The sequence below is a fragment of the Muntiacus reevesi genome, chromosome 2 (assembly GCF_963930625.1).
Source record: "Muntiacus reevesi chromosome 2, mMunRee1.1, whole genome shotgun sequence".
Classification (NCBI taxonomy): Eukaryota; Metazoa; Chordata; class Mammalia; order Artiodactyla; family Cervidae; genus Muntiacus; species Muntiacus reevesi.
In genome coordinates, this window is record NC_089250.1 from 41946116 (window position 1) to 41963772 (window position 17657).

Genomic DNA, 17657 nt, shown 5'->3' on the forward strand with positions numbered 1-17657 from the left:
CTCTCGACTAAAACATAAATAAAACATGTTACACCTTTATACTAGTGCACAGTGAGCTAACCCACAAGAACTGAAAGTTCATGTACTCATTCAGCATGCAGAAGCTGTGAGGGGATCGCTGTGTATCTTTCTCAGGCAAGCTAACATGCAAACTGGCAAAGCACAGGAACCACTTCTTGGGCTACTTACAGCCTCCTGCAGGAGCTGAACATCCGGGTGGTCTTTGGGAGTATGTCTAAGAATCTCTTTCAACAGTAAAGGGTATTTGACAAGGCGGCTTCGAGGAATATCCAGGAAGCTCCAGAGATCCAGTTTTCGGCTGAAGGGAGACTCCAGGCACCGTTGGAGAAAGTCCTGGACTCTTGGGTCCTGTTTCTTCTGATCCAGAAGAGCCTTGGCTGCCAGCTGGTTACTGCAGTAGCCTTTGTAGGCATTCAAGCCTGGCAACTAAACAGCAGTAAGAAAAATCAAAGTATAGTCCATTAGTGAGATTGCAAGCATACGACATGAAACTTAGAGCTATTCATGAAAGTTTTAACAAGCTGTGAAGATCCTCCTGCAGGTGATAATGGGTGACTGTTCTCTCACTTGACCGTACATGCAAAGGCTGTCTTTCATCACCAAACCCCAGCCGTCCCTCCGAGAACAGGGCCTGGCATCGGCAGGCACTCAGATGTTAACTGAGAGAGTAAGACAGGTAATTAACAGCATGTAACATGGGAATTCTGTTTAAGGAGGAACATATTCTTAAAACAAATGAAACAGTGTCATTCATGACATGTTTTTCTTAAACAGTGACTGTAACTTCTATGTACATTTGTTCAGTTTTAGAGTCCCATTTATCTGATTTTAGAATCCACTAACTGGATCAAATCAGTGTGATCCTGATCACAAGTGACAAGCCTGCCCTGTCTGCATAAACATGCTACATACCCAGTTCACGAGAATGTGGCCAACGTGCTCCACTGTCCCGCCAGGCTTGGTGGCTTCTCCTATTCTTGCCAACAAATCTGAAGTGTAAGAAAGCAGAAATTCCAAGAACAAGTTTACTTAAAAACAATTCAGGGAGGAGCAAGACAGTGGTAGGGGATTAAGGGGTGCAAACTACTGTGTATGATATAAATAAGCTACAAAGACATACTGCACAGCACAGGGAATGTAGCCGTAACTTTAAATGTAGTATACTTAAAAATATTAATCATTATGTTGTACACCTAAAACTAATTTTGTACATCAACTCTGTCAATAAAAATTTCAAAAATATGCTGAGTTAAATTAGAAGTTTAGATTTAAAATTGTTGTTGCTGTTCAGAATCTTATGAAAATTAGGGAGCACACCTTACCTTCATGCAGAGGTATGTAAGCATCCAAATCACCAAATATATGTGTGAGCTCCTCTTCTGACATAATAGACAGCTTTAACATGGGGTCGTGGTAGGCCTGTTGGAGGGGAGAAATGCGTCATGCACAGATCAAACAAATAAAACACGAAGAGAGGTCGGCGTGTGCAAGCCTGACTACGTAAAAACCAGAGTGGATATTATTTTATACCTAATAGAAATTAAAGTACATGTTAATCTTGAAAAACTCTTCCTGATATTCATATTTGAAGAAATGCCTCTAATAAACCTCATCTAAAATTAGTATTCACCAGTAGATATTCTCTACTTTTCAACTTCTAAAGGTAACACCCTTTAGAATTTGTGGAATGTAATTTTTAAAACCTATGGCACAGGAGAGAAAGTTCTTTACTGACCTTTCTTGCAAGTTTGAGGTCCTCAATTAAGTCCTGTTCCCCTCGGGACATTTCATAGATTGCCTAAAAAAATCCAGCAAACATCACAAGTTACTCCTTCCTTTCAGAAAGGAAAATCACAATGGATAGTTACCATTATTTAATTGATGCTTGAACAGTGCTTTTCAAAATGACTCAGTCTGAACACTATAATTCAGAATGGAACTTCTAATAAGAGGATGCCATACGTTTCATATTCTACCCCATCAGGGTGTTAAACCAAATGACCACCACCCTCTCCAAGTGCTGAAAACGGCCACTCAAATGCAAAAATGCAAGTCTATCTTGCCGGAGGTGTTAGTTTGCTATTCTTCCGGCAAAGCACATGTTTAAGAATCAGAGTCTATGTTTCAGTTTATGCTAGTGCACACAGTTTTGCTGTGGGGTGCACACCTCTTGACGTCTGATCTCCCTGGAGGTTAGAGACTGCTTCATGCTGCCGTCTAACGTCTCCGACCACAGGGCGCTGCTTCTCCTCTTGGCAGGCACTGGGACTGTCGACCTGCTAGAAAACTTTTGGGCTGAAGCTGGGGATCTGCTGTCACCACGAAGGGTAAATGACTTAAAAGAAAAGAAAAAAGTGAAAAAGAAAGCTTTGGAGGATACAGAAACTATTTATTTTTTCCTCAAAAAAAAAAAAAGGTTCTGACAATTTCTTTATGCATAAAAGTCATTTATGTCAGCTTCAATCTGACAGTATTATAAAGTATTTGTCAGTCAAAATTACTTTCTGGGAATAAAAACTATCCAAGTTCTTGCTTTGCTCTAAGATGTAAACTAATATAATGAGATTATATAAATACTGTTTTGACAACAACATTACTTAACAGCTTATTCCAAAAGAGGAAAATTATATTTAAGTATAACAGTACAAACCTGTCTGTACAGCTCAAAGAAAATGCAAATTTTAGGCTTCTATAAAAAGTCACTTCACTGCATTACTTGCTCCTACCTGTAATGTTTGACCAAACCGCCTGACAGCTCCATTTCTTACAGGAGAGATTAGATTTGCCAAGGATGTGACCCGAGCTAGAGGTCGCACTCTTTTATTGCTTGGCTCCTGTGAAAACAAAAACCAGTTATACTAAACATGTGTTTAGGTATAATGATTTCAAGCAAGTTTGGACAAAACGTTAAGATCTCTCAAAAGTCAGATACTTGTACAGTATAAAGAAACACAGAACTCTGAAAGTGAATGTTGTTTCTCATTGTTAAAATATGAAGAACACTATGAGGAACAGAAAATTAAAAAATAAATGGTACAAGAAAGGTCAAATATCTGAACATCACCGAGAACATAACATACTATATCATTAAACAACAACAACAAAAATCCAAAATTAAAACAAAAGAATTAGATTCTAAAATCCCACAGAAACTTTTAGCTTAATAGAGAGAGTAACTTTAAAAAAACACCTTCTTATTATGAAAAATCAAACATTCACAAAAGGAGAGAATTGCATAATGGATCTTGGTCTAACAACTGGTTTCATCTGTGCCCATACTGAAATATTTTACAGCAAATGCCAGACCTTCTATCATTTCACTCTTAAATACTTCACTTAAAGAACAGCCTTAAAATGAAGGCATCTGACATTGGGATGAGTCAGCTCCAAGGCAGCCAGGTCCCCGTGGTGGGAGGTGTTCAAGCACAGGTAGAACAGTGGTTAAGAGGAGGCTGAGCCTCTGGACTCAGACCAACTGGGCCCAAATCCTGGTTCTGACACCTGACAGGAAACGTCCTGGTTCCCAATGTTCTCATCTGTAAAATGGGGTTAACATGAGAGCTTCTCTTATAAAGGTGATATGAAGATTAAATAAGATGTTTAAAGGGTTCAGAATAGTTCTTGGAACATACTGAGTTTTAGCTATTACTGACATCCTTTCTCAGGAATATTTCCACTTACTATGCAAACGCTGGTATTTATAAATAATTAGATCCTCTCATACATTTAATTATCAAGGAAAAATATACACAGATTGAGAAAATATAATTATTTTACATATATTGCTTTTAAAACAATAATAATATAGCAAACACATCATTTACCAAAGATTCCAAAACCTTACAAACTGCATTTATTTAACTTTACAGCTAGGAGAGAGGAGGCACTCTACCAGGTGACTCACACAGCTGCCTAGGGTAATGAAGGTTAGATCATAAAACAGTCCTACCCTTTATAATGTCTATGGTGCATAATTATTTGTTTGTAATTTTTGGTGCCTTTGGCAATTGTGGCATACTTGACAAAATTTTAATGAGGCTACAGAAGGGTACATGATGAAAAATTATACAAAACTCACTACTTAAAAATGACAGATGGAATTTTTTTCTAAAAATCTTTGCTATGACCCAAGTCATGAAAAAGAGGAAAGTGAGTAAAAATAATCCCTTGAGAATAATTTGAGCGTAGAGTGGCAGAAAGGGTTAAAATCCTCCGGAAAGAACTTAAATGATGGAATATCCAAACAAGCAAAGAGACCTATCGAGGCTCCGAAGGTGTGGACACAGTCGACCAGGCCAGGAGGCTCTGCAGACAGACCACACATTCCAGGCCCCTGGGTCAGTCCTGAAGAGGTAGTGCAGCAGGCCAGCCCCCACCCCCACCCCAAATAAGGGACTCCGAAGTAAAACCGTGACTATAAAGCCACAAGTGTGCGAATGTTAAATGAACTGAAAAAGAAACCTCCCGAGATATGTACTAAAATGATGCACTGTGTGGTTGAGGACATGTGTGAATGCCTTTACCAGACCCATCTGTGCAAGACTGAAGGGACATATGCGCGGGCAGAAGGCAGGCAGAAGGCATTCCTTTCTATTTAGTAAAGGCAGGACAAAGACGCTTCTGTGTGAACGGAGATAGAATTACCTAACAAAGTAAGATATGCCAGCGCCAAGGAGAAACAGAGCAGTTGTCAGAAAGATCTGCTTCACCGATTGGAAGGAGAGGTTAATTCCTCATCCCTGTTTAGAGCATAACCAATCTGACTTCCTGATAAATCGTAAAATATTTAATTTCAATTGAAAAGTCTCTGGAAACGTGCTCTTCCCAGTGAATTTGAAAGGAAAAGTTAAGTTTAGCTGGAAGGAAAGGGATTTCTGCTATCTATTTTAATACATAAAAACTTATCTTTGGATCAGTCAGTACAACTACTAATTTCCTGGTAACGTAAAATTGTGATATTTAAAATGAAAACTACTGAATTTAATTTAGGTAATTAAATGTAAAGATATCTAAAACATCTTTCTGAAACTAAAACTGAAATGTGGATTCTCTGAGGGTGGTGGGGTATATGTATGGTGTTACATACGTTCCCAGCCCTTGAGAAGCCCACCCATAATCTCACTGCTTCACAAAGGAGATGCCAGTCTCAGGAGTGTATCTAATCTAAAACGTCTGGGAGGAGCACCCGGGTAGCTCTATCACAGAGCAAGATACTCTTAAGTCTGTACCAAAGTAGTGCTGAATCAGGAGTACACGGAGGAGGGCCTGGGGTGAGAGGGCATCTTCGTACTTTCCACACTGGCTTTTGGTATCTGAAAGTAATTTTCATGCCTTACTAAACATTCACATGTGAAGAATGCTTGTAACATGCAACACAAACTTTTAGCATATATACTTATTACAAAAGTACAGAAAACTTTAACGAATAACTAATTCAAAAAGTATGATTGAAAGGCAAAGATGTAATACTGAATATGGCTCACTAATCTCAGGATAAACACATAAGAAAAAAATCAGAGACAACTGCTATGGAAAAGTGCTATAGGTCACCTATAAGGTAGGGACAACAAATTGTCTTTTATGGGTTAGAATTTGGTCTGTGTGAGCTACAACCAAGGGCAGTGTTTCTTTAGAGGCTGAGATGAGCCATCTAACCTACCCTGGTTTCTGGTGGGGAGTGCTGGGAATCCACCCATGTCTGTCCCTCTGCAGGCGAAGGAACAGAAGGTAGGAGTCTACCTGCCTTACCAGTACCCAAATAAGGCTTTCTTCCTGGTTTTACTGTCGTGTTATTTTTGTTTTGAAGTGTTGTTAGCAACACTTCAAACATAGTAAACACTTCAACACTTAGTAAACATAAGAAGCTTAAAGAATGGGTACAGATAGTGAAACTGGATACCCTCCTTGAAAAAAATGATCTGAAAACCCAGGGGAACAATAAAAAACATGAACAAATTTCACATGTTCAAGGAACTTTCTATGGTCGGCAACCTTTCACTAGGGCTAAAGTCCACTTAGAGGGAAAAAACCCAACACCCTCTAATATAAATTTATGTTGTTTATTTAGGTTAGCTTTTAACCAGACTATCTAGGTTAGCCAGGCAATCACATGAATTGTTATAGGGAATCTGACTTGAGACCTAGTATTTAATCAATCTATTTATTTCACTAACCCAGCTGTACTCAGATTTTATGCCTTAAAATATTTTCTGTATAGCTACAAACAGAAAATTCTTAAAAACAATTTAAAGTCTTTTACTGGGATGTACCTTGTGCATAAAAGCAACAATATGGAAAAGTTCTGAGGTGAACCCCGTTTTTTTGTAAAGAGGTTTTTTTTCTCCTCAGGATGTCACATAGAGGATATACTTTTTTTGGGGGGGTCATCTTTTCTAGAATCAACCAAATCAAGACACAAAAAAACAAGTATGTGTTTGGGTTTACTCATTTGGGTTACTGGATAAGTAATTTTCTCCTCTATTTGGCAAAAGCTTTAAGAAGAATGAAAAGAAAAAGTTATTTATAAAAAGATAAAAATGAGTTATGATCACATAGGATTTCTTCCCTTTCCTCTTAGTAATAAATAGTCAAATATAGTTATTTATTTAAGGCTGTGCTGCTAAAAGCCTGATGACATTCCTGGTGATTTTAATCTCTGGAATAAAAGTATGCCGTAAACAGGGTCAGTGTCTGATACCAAACAAGACTAGTTCTGCTTTAGTATTTACACTGATGACCACTTTTGCGAAAACTGAAACACAAAAGCCAAAACCAAACAGAAAAACGAAAACCAAAGCCAAATCACGTCTTTTAAAGATAGCAGTTATTTTAACTACCAAAGGTGTGTGTGTGTGTGTGAGAGATACACAGCTTTGCTGAGACACACAATACACTGCGCATATTTAAAATGTATAATTACGTAAGTTTTGATATAGGTACATGGCCACAAAACCATCACCTCAAAGCAGCGGCATATACTTAACTGAATACAGGAATGATATTTCTATTCCATCAGCAATGACAAAGTACATACCATAGAGTATATCTATTGCTGTTATATATATAGAACGAGCACATAGCATTAACTATTAAAATTAAATAAGTGGCATAAAAGTCACTTAATTTGATAAATGTTCATAAAGACCTTAAAAAAGTACAATAACTTTAGGTAATTAAAGCAAGGGCGGCAGAAGTACCTAAATACTGATTCGCTGGCTTAAATAATTTAACATATTTTTCTTTCTGAAGGACAAAGCCACACACAACGAACTTATTAGATGTAGAAAGAAAATTAAAAATGAACGCTGGCATTTTGTTCACTAGCATTAACTTGTAACTAAGGGATTCCTACTTTCTGCTTACTCCACAGCCCAGTTCCTAAGACTGACTAGGTAACAGAAATAAATGCAAGACAAAAAAAAAAAAAGCCCCAAAACCAAAATCTAACCAAACAAAAAACTGAATTAAACATCAGAAATGTGACCAATTCAACCAAACTTAAGTATATACATTTAAAATCTTTTTCTTTTGTATAAAGGTTTATATACACTTAAGTAACGCTATGCATAAACACATTTCAAACCTGCATGTGAATCAAGGCCACTTTAGTGCTCAGTAAGAGCAAAAGTTCAGTTTAGCGTCATACGGTTAATACACTGTTCAAGAGGGTAAGTTTCGTGGCGTTAGAAACCTTCCCTGGGCTGTTCTCCAGTCTTACCTCCTGCTCTCGGAACGACTGGTTGTTCACGTCGAGGACTCGTATAGTCCTTTTAATGGGCAGGAGACCTCCGACCTCATCGTGCGCCACCATGCTTCCCGAATGCCCTCGCACCCCCAGCCCGAATCCCCCGGCTCCTCTTTGCTGGCTCCTCCCGGCGGGGCGCTCAACCGGCCTCCGCAGCCATCAGCCAGTCTCGGCGCGGCTGCAGTTTCTGCGGGCGCCCGCCAGGCTCGCAGGCTCCAGGCTCTGGGGGCGGGGCGGGCTAGGTGGGCGGGGCCCCGGGGACACGTGACCGCCTTAACTGACAGCAGGGCGCACCTAGGCTTCTCCGCTTTCCCTGCCAGAGAAAGCTCTCTATCAGTGGTTTTGGTATTTCTACAGTGAGGCCAGAGGGGAAAAGGAAACTGGGTTAAAGTAAGGCTCTTCCTGACTTAAAAAGCATTCCCAGAGACAAACAAACTGCTTTTCCAGGTTACCTTTTCTAGTACTTAGCTGCAGACACGGATACTTTTTCTATAAAACCCTGTTACCTAAAAAATAAATTATGGACTACTTGACAACTTTAAGAAAATCGTAACTGAGAGTTAAATAACCTTGCCTCTATGAAGCAACCCTACTTCTGTTGGTTTGGCAGGCCTACAACTGAGCAGGTTTTCTTTTTAGACAGTAAGTACTGTATTCCATTTTGAAAAGTAGAATTTTCTCTTAATTATATGCTACTGTGAGCCTGCCAATGCAGGAGACTCAAAAGACATGGGTTTGATCCCTGGGTTGGGAAGATCCCCTGGACAAGGGCATGGCAACCCACACCAGTATTCTTGCCTGGAGAATCCCCTGGACAGAAGAGCCTAGAGGGTCCTTGGGGTCACAAGAGTTGGACACGACTGAGTGACAAAGCACACATGCACTATGAATGACAGGATGCTGGTAATTTGTGAAAACTATCTTTAGAATTTATTCAGTTCAGTAGCTCAGTCGTGTCTGACTCTTTGTGACGCCGGGGACTGCAGCACACCAGGCTTCCCTGTCCATCACCAATTCCTCCTAGAGCTTGCTCAAACTCATGTCCATTGAGTCAGTGATGCCATCCAACCATCTCATCCTCTGTCATCCCCTGTTCCTCCTGCCTTCAATTTACTAGGATCAGAGAAATAGGAGGCATCTCTGTAAAAGCATTATTCTAGATGATGCAGGTGATAGAAAACAATAGGTTCCACATCCACTCCTGAAGTGCTAACAGATCATTGTGTAAAGCAAGGCCACACAAAGAGATAAGTGATGCAAGACAGCTTCTTACAAGTCCCAAATAAGTTGTACGGCTAGTGAGGCATTCAGGAGAAGAGACCACTTCCAGGGTCTTCCCAGCTGAGAGGAGGGTGGGAAAGACATTGGGGGAGGGGCTGTAAGATGTTTTTTCAGGGCTTGGAAGGTCATGTTGTGTTTTCCATAGGTCTGAGCAAGGGAAAAGTGCAAGGCCTTCCCAAAGGAGCACAGGGAGCAAACTCACAGCATGAGGTTACAGGCTTTGGATAGAGACAGATGAGCACAGGGTTTTTACTGAGCAGGTAAGAGAGATAATAAGAGGTGTGTTGTAAGGTGGTGTTTATGATGGTTTAAAAGATCGCTGGAAATGTAACGCAAAAATCATGGCCAGGTATCAAGTACTTTGCCTAAGGTAGGCCAGTGGGAAAAGCAAAGGACAAGTGCGAGACAACATGTGCAAGAAGTTAGAGATTCCAATGACTGTAAAGTTAGGAGGGTAACTGTTAATGCAAATAAAGAAGAATCAGCTTTGAAAGGACATTCTGAGTTTCATTTTAGATATTCTGAGTCTGAGGTGGTGGAAAAACATGAAAATAAAACTACTGAGTGAGTAGTTGGAAATGCTGGACAAAGACTCATGAAGAGGTCAGAGAGTGGATTTAGATTGGGGAGTCAGAGACACAGGGATCAGAGTTGAAGATCTGGGAGTGAATGAGATGCCTGGGGGAGAAAAGCTGGAGAAAAAGAAAAGAGGCCCAAGGATCTAACTTTGGAGAAATGCCAAGGGAAAAAGAATTTTGCAAAAGGAACAGTCAAAAGGAAGGAAACAAAACAAGATGTCAAGGGAAGAAAAGGTGTTAATTATGGCAAAAAGGTTACAAAGGGTAAGAAAAGATTCATGGATTTACTGATTATAGGTCTAATGAAGACTTCAAGTGTGCTAGTTCAGCAGAATAAAGACAGAAGAGAAATCACAAAGGTTGAAGAGTGAATCAAGCAGAACAACAGTAGGCATAGACTATAATGACAAATAATCTATAAAAAACAATTTATTAAGATTTGCAGAACAGTGTTACTTCTTGCAGGGAGGAAGAATGCTGTCTTTCCATAAACACCAATGTGCTTTGCATTTAGGATGGTGCTAATAATAATCTGTCTGCTTTGAGACTTGGAAAGAGTAATGGCGACTGACTATATTTCATCAACTAATCTTTATTACCAAGTCACACCTGGGCAACATGTGTGACGCATGGGGCCTTAAGAGAGGCTGCTTGTAGTAGACAGTTCTCTGCTACACAGCATTAAAGTGGAAGCACCTTAGAGATTCTGGAATCTTGTCCCCTCATTTTACAGGTGAGAACACTGATCTGCTTAAGCCCTCGGAGCTCACAGGGTACAATAACCTGGTTCAATTAGTTTCATTCATTAAAACATAGTTGCAAGGAAGGCCAATACCTTGTGGCTACTTAGTTTCATAGGGAATAAAGGACTTATGCAGAGAGGGGGTGAAGGAAGAAGCTGCGAGGGTGTTCTCATGATCTCTCACCTTACGTCTTTCTCAAGGCTGTTTTTCTATTTAGTTCTGATAGAGGTAAGGCCAAGGTAACTGGGGGGAAACGATTCTCTCTCACTTCTCTCCTTCAGTAAGGATGTAACGGATAAAGGTAGAAATAGCCATGAAAGTCAAGGAGGTACAGTGATAGTCCCAGTGGAAAAAATATCTCACCTCACAAAACCTAAAATCTTAGCTTCAGTTTGGATGTCCAGGTTTGTGGTCTACATCTAATTTAGACAACTGTAGAGAGCATCTATAAAAGCAACAGTGACCCTGGAATTCAGTTCAGTGAGCACTCTGAGTGATGAGTCTGAGGGACTCTTGACTCTAACAATGCTCTATTAAAATCCAATGGCTGAAAAAGGTCCCTTGTGACTGCTAACTCACCCTCCTAAGAAAACAAGAGGAAAATGGACAGTGGGGAAAAGAAAAGGGAAATGTGAGTCCTTATTCTGTGCTGGAAGCTTTATGCATATTATCTTATTCACCCAACTTTATGAAGTATGTATTATTACCTTCATCTTACAGATGGAGGAAATCAGGCCTCAGAAGTTTGAGAAACCTGTCCCAAGTTTCAGGGGTCGTCAGTGACTAGACAGGTTTGAATCTGGTCTGCTCAACTGCTGCTGCAGTGTCCCTTCCCCATGAGACAGTCTGTGTAGCACCTTCAGCTCAGTGCTCAGGCATGGCTAGTTGTCATTCTGTGAGTTAGGAGCAGAGATGAGTTTAAAATCCAATCTCTTAGTCCCAGGTTAGTTTTGCTAAATAACTGCCAACAGTTTACAGGGAAGCAAACCATATAAACCATAGTAGAAAGATTATTTGTATTATAGGTAGGTAAATAAAAAGATAATAATGAAATAGTTCCAGCTGCTTAAGTTTTAGAAAAAAATCCTATTTTAATCAACAGTTTACTTTAAAGATGCTATTAACAGCAATTTGAATTTCAACAACTGGCATATTTGGAACACAAACTGGTTAAGTGTCTTGTCTTGGTGTATAAAATCTAGAATTTATAAACATAAAAGCAAAATTACATTATCTGAAAATAGTAATGCAACTTTGTTAAAAAAAAAATCAAGTTTTTGGTAAAATTACTGTTTTCCAAAAACCAAGTGTAATGATAGCCTCTGTTCATCTGTTCACATGGTACCTTCAATGCTTACTTTCCTAAAATTTGAATACTGTGAAGAGAAAGATGTTTTCCGTCTCTATAGACAAAGGACTATTAGCCTATTTACCTTTTTTCTCCTTTTAATGTGAAATAAGAATTCTGGAATTTAGAAATAAATTAAAGCTGAAGAATAACCATTATTTTTTTTGGATCTAGATACTATTTGTTCTTATTTACTTTTGTCTGGAATAAAAACAAGCAATTGGAAATTAGGCTAGGAAACCCTTCTTAAAGGTAAAGAAGGAAACAAAAACTAAGTTCTCTGCTGCCCTCTACAAGGGATAGTGTGAAATGCAACTGTCAACCTGCTTTTCTTCAACTTTGTAAGGATCTTACATTGAGGTCAGTAAAATGTTTATCTTTAAGCCCTTGTATAGCGCTCATGTTTTATATTGCTAAATTAAACATATTTTAAAATTGTACAAGTATATAAAGGGATTGCAAAGTTCACAAGATATATTTTAGGGACTTTTTATAAATATAAAAAACTATGTTCAACTTTAAAACTCCAGTTCAAGATTACAAAAACTACTGTACTTCACTAAAAATACTTGAGTTAAAAATAGAATTTCAAATCTTACTAAAAAAGGAAACACTGATTGAAATATTAACAAAGTGGGACTTCTGAGGAATGAGAGTTCCATAATACCTAGTAATGAGTTAAAAACAACACCAAAAAAGGCATTCACATTTGGGCGAGATGCGTATGAAAGAAGTCAGCAATGAAACTATATGTGGATAAGCTTTACAAAGAATTTATTTTGGGAAAAGATCAACTCAGATCAGTTAATAATATGAGAAAGACTATAACCAGAATAGCTGACAGGCTAAGAAGCTTGGTATTATCAAAACCACAGTTCTCTTTGCAATGATAACCCAAGCAGCAAACAGAATCAGATACTGCTGCTGTTAGTGATGACTTTTTATCTTAAGTGTATCATGTAAGGTGGCCTGTGCTTACGTATTAATACCATAATGTTGAGTGAGATTTCCAAGTTTTTTCCCTAAAACTCAGCTAAGGCCGAAACCCAAAGACCAAATGCACTGCTCTGAGCCAGTCCTGTGTTCTCAGCCCACATCTCACTCCAGCAGCTGCTGCAGCAATGGCTTGGCCTCAGATAGTTCCTGACCCCAGCTGTGTTACGTTCTCACCCTGGGCTTCTCAGAGGCAGAGAGAGGCATTTACACATGGTTACCTGGAAGTGTGAGGGATTAACATCCCTTGGGACACCCACTGACTAATGGAGCACAGAAGCTGGTGGGTAAAAGCTCCCCCATGAGTCCCGAGAAGACAACCGTGTGGTGTATTTTATGTGGCTCTTTAGAAGGTCCCATAATTAGACACTTCCAGTAGCCGCCTCCATGTTCCTTGGCAACACACCTGGAACCCAACTACCTGTCCACTACCTCATGCCTCAGGCTCGGATTTCTGGAGGGACCACGGGCTGAGACACTGACACGGAGACTGGCCCTAGAGACCAGACACTCGGGATGGGAGTCTGGAACTGGTCACTCATGGATGAAGTGGTGACAAGGACCACAGGTATGGACTGGTACAGATGGAGCAGTGAAGCAATGGCATATGTAGCAGGGATGACATGGGAGCAACAAACTGTAAGGACTACAGAGTTGGCTGGCTTCTGTTAATTACTTTAAGAGACTGAAAAAGAAGATGGTAACCTTCATGTTCTGAGTCATTACAGAGGGAAGGGCAAAGTGGGAGCCCCTGAAATTTAACCCCCTACCCCTGGGCCAAGGTAAGAGACTGAAGCAATATTGCATACCGAGAGAAACTGCAGAGACAGCCATCAAATTTGGAGCAGGCAAGAGTGGTGATCTCTACTGTACCTCTATTAAGCCTCCTGCAAGGAGGTGGTGGTTCTTTCTCTGAAGGTTCAGATTTGGGGATCTCATTTTCTTAAAAGTTAATAGTGCATTGAAGGGTTACATTTTGAGTATTGTATACCAAACTGTATACCAATTTGCAGAATATAATGATATACTCTACAATTTTAGATTACACCTAATACTAAATTATGTATTTTTATTCTTTAATGACTATGACAGGCAATTGGTACTTTAATACTATGAAATACTATAAAAAGGCATGAGGTAGCCCTATATATATTGATAAGATATAAATTTAAAAAAGCAAGCTATAGCATATGTACAGTATACTCATATATGTCATCATTATACACACTGTGTGAAAGTAGGTAAATAAAAAGGGCCTAGAACACATAAAATAATAACTAGTTGCTTCAGACGATGGAGGTGAAAACTGGACACTTGAAAAGTTTTAATTTTGTACAAGGACAATGCATTTGTGCTACTTTCACAATGAAAAAACAGACAAAAGTATTTTAGATCACACAGCAGTTTAGTCTAGACTACCCCAGACCACTACTAACGTAGACTTGCTGCCAGGAGCCGTTATGGGGGGTCCCGCCCGTGACGAGGTCATGAAGAAAATACCGGGCAGGCAAGGCCGTCTAGGATAAGGGACCCTCCAGGTTGGCCTCGGCCTCTACCCCACCCTGTATCCTCCCCCCATTGTCTGCTGTTGTTCTTGTCTGCCCTGTTGCAGATTCTTGTGTTGCCTGCCGAGAGCTCTCCTGCTCCTCTTTCACTGAATGAGGACCAACTTAAAACCCTAATTAATAAATCTCCTGAACGCTGGAACCCTATGAAGGGGCCAAAGATGAAAGAAATGCTTCCATTCAAACATTTTGCTGGCATTCTGGCTTGTTTGAAAAATGTGTAATCTCATTGCACAAAATGCTCTTGATTGTTCTAAACATCCTAAATACAGTATGCTAACAAAAGAAACTATTAAGCATAGGCCCCTTCACGGGGTGAAAAAAGCTCCACAAATATTATAGCCACAAATGTGCCTAATAGAAAATACTTTAGATAGAGATTAGCTGGCGACTTCTTGCAGGTGGTTAACTTTTAGACTAAGAGCCTGTTTTGTGCCATATCTGCTGTTTTTGCAGTCCTTCGCACTTCTGTAAAAAATGTAATCCTAACTAGTTCCCATAGAGATGACGCTTATTAAAAAGGAAATAGATTAATTATAAGAAAAACAGGGTCGGCTACTGAAGTTGCCTAAGTCACACCAGGTGCAAGCCATAAAATGTTAGCAGGCCTGAAGGCCAAATGATAAGAAAGACTCTTGTGAACGAAAAAGTATGTGGGTGACATCCAGTTTCTGTTGAAGGTCAAGTTGCTGTAATGTTTTGAGATGCCCTGTGTGTAAGCAATGTGCACTTCCCCCAAAGATGTTGTTAAGGGTATAAAGGAGCCGTGCAAAGATAAACTTCAGACTTAGCCCCGAGCTTTGTCTCACTCTCTCTCTCATTCGCCGACGCTGTTCATCCTGAGGGTGCCCCTAGATCCTGCTGGGGCTGGACCCCGGCAACTTGCTACACAAACAGAAGGATTGTATTTCAGAAAATCATTCCAAGAATCCAGAATGTTGCTTCTGTTGTTTTTCATGGGAGATAAATAAATTCTTCAGCCTATCATTTATAGCCTTTGACTAAGTCGTCAATTAGCCCTCTATTTCATTTCTTAGTTCTTCTTCATATATTGGACTCTCTTCAAATCACTTGTTCATCATTATGTTAACATAACTGATCTTAACTGTTGGTACCTGTAGATGCCCCTTCTCTATCTGGGCTGGTTTTCCCAACCTCATGTTTGCTTTCCCAAACACCCAACTCCAAATCAAGACCTCCACAGTATACGCTGGGCTGGAGGAAGCACAAGCTGGAATCAAGACTGCTGGGAGAAATATCAGTAACCTCAGATATGCAGATGACACCACCCTTATGGCAGAAAGTGAAGAACTAAAGAGTCTCTTGATGAAAGTGAAAGAGGAGAGTGAAAAAGTTGGCTTAAAGCTCAACATTCAGAAAACTAAGATCATGGCATCCGGTCCCATCACTTCATGGCAAATAGATGGGGCAACAGTGGAAACAGTGACTGACTTTATTTTTCTGCGCTCCAAAATCACTGCAGATGGTGATTGCAGCTGTGAAATTAAAAGACCCTAACTCCTTAGAAGGAAAGTTATGACCAACCTAGACAGCATATTAAAAAGCAGAGACATTACTTTGCCAACAAAGGTCTGTCTAGTCAAGGCTATGGTTTTTCCTGTGGTCATGTATGGATGTGAGAGTTGGACTATAAAGAAAGCTGAGCGCCGAAGAATTGATGCTTTTGAACTGTGGTGTTGGAGAAGACTCTTGAGAGTCCCTTGGACTGCAAGGAGATCCAACCAGTCTAATATAAAGGAGATCAGTCCTGGGTGCTCATTGGAAGGACTGATGTTGAAGCCGAAACTCGAATACTTTGGCTACCTTATGAGAAGAGTCGACTCACTGGAAAAGACCCTGATGCTGGGAAAGATTGAAGGCAGGAGGAGAAGGGGACTACAGAGGATGAGATGGTTGGATGGCATCACCGACTTGATGGATATGGGTTTGGGTGGACTCTGGGAGTTGGTGATGGACAGGGAGGCTTGGCGTGCTGTGGGTCACAAAGAGTTGGACATGACTGAGCGAATGAACTGAACTGACAGTATCTTCTGTTACTGTCATAACGCCTTCTAATACCAATTGGTACTTCTGCACAGTCTACTGTAATCTATGCAGGTATGATTCTGTCAAAGGTTCTTGTTTCCTGTTTGTATACAGTCTTATCTCTAAGATCCAGTATAGTATTTGAAATATTATGGGTACTCTGTGAATGTTTGTGGTATTAAAAAAAGAAAAGAATAAAAGAATTTAGATCAGACCTCAATGAAGTTTTGAGTATACAAAGATGATGTTGAATAAATAATTATTTCAAATTCATTCTTTCCTTACTATAGTTGTACACGAATCCTTGGCTTTGGAACAAATGGAGACTGCATATCACTGCATTATTCTCTTTGCAGCTGGGCATGTATTTAATGTAACTAAAATTTTATAAGGATTTCCTTCTTGAATATAATTCCTCAGTTTTAAGGAGGTTAATAACAGTATGTACAAATATACAACTACTGCCCTAAAACGTACTATTAATAAATTCTGAAGGGCAACAGAAGCCTGTCTTTGGCTAGTTGCTGAATATTAGTTCATAATATAATATCTACTCTAAAAATTATAGTAATTCAAATAATTCCCATACATTCAATGTCAGTAAAAACTGCTAAAATGACATCAGGTTTAGAAGAAAGCTGAATTTCCCTTTCACCAGACTGGGGACAAAATAACACGAGGCAAAGATCATATGACCCACAAAGGCTTGGAATAACTTTTCGTCCAGGAAGAAAGGGAGGCCATTTAGCCTCTGGGTGTGAGGCGAGAGTATCAAAAGGACATGGGGAATCACCCTGCTGTACACCTTAAATTTACACAATGTTGTACGTCAATTATATCTTACTAGAGCTGGGGGAAAAGGACATAGAAGCCATCCTGAGAAGGCATCTGGAAGCCAAAGATGGGACAATGTGAACCCAGTAAGAGTAACAACTAAAATGGATCAAAACACAACAAAAGTGTTCATATCCATGAGTTTATAGTTCTATTAAAAAGGAAAATCGCTAGTTACTTTTAGAGGACTTTAATGACTAAAACTCATTATTTTTGAAAACTGATAAAGGAAAGAAATCAAGCACTTGTCCAGTCTTTATTATAAAACAGTACTCTGAGTAACCAAGGTTGATGAGAGGAATTTTCTCTTTACAGAAGTGTTCCAGTTAATAAAGAGCTGATAAAGGCACAATAGAACTATTCTGCAAAGTCAATGAATAAATGAATCTAGGCAATGACAATTAATCTTTGATAATCAAGCAAATTAACCAGATTTGCTAAAATATTGAGGGGCAGACCTGTAAAAAATCTAATTTTTAAAAAATACCTGTCTTTAAAAAGAAA

General features: G+C 39.5%; 1 protein-coding gene across 2 annotated transcripts in view; it reads right to left on the bottom strand.

Moving 5' to 3' along the window:
- Positions 1 to 17657, bottom strand: part of NET1 (neuroepithelial cell transforming 1) — a 35635-nt gene that overhangs the window by 3772 nt on the left and 14206 nt on the right. The window contains exons 1-7 of one of the 2 annotated variants that reach the window (XM_065921384.1): positions 7739 to 7939; positions 2748 to 2855; positions 2189 to 2356; positions 1757 to 1819; positions 1344 to 1440; positions 934 to 1010; positions 190 to 447 (exon numbers count right to left, since the gene is read on the bottom strand). In XM_065921384.1, coding sequence (XP_065777456.1) covers positions 190 to 447; positions 934 to 1010; positions 1344 to 1440; positions 1757 to 1819; positions 2189 to 2356; positions 2748 to 2855; positions 7739 to 7831 — 864 coding nt within the window. In that variant the 5' untranslated portion in view covers positions 7832 to 7939. Of the gene's footprint in view, positions 1 to 189; positions 448 to 933; positions 1011 to 1343; positions 1441 to 1756; positions 1820 to 2188; positions 2357 to 2747; positions 2856 to 7738; positions 7940 to 17657 lie in introns of those variants that run through there. The other variant, XM_065921383.1, reaches the window with a different exon arrangement.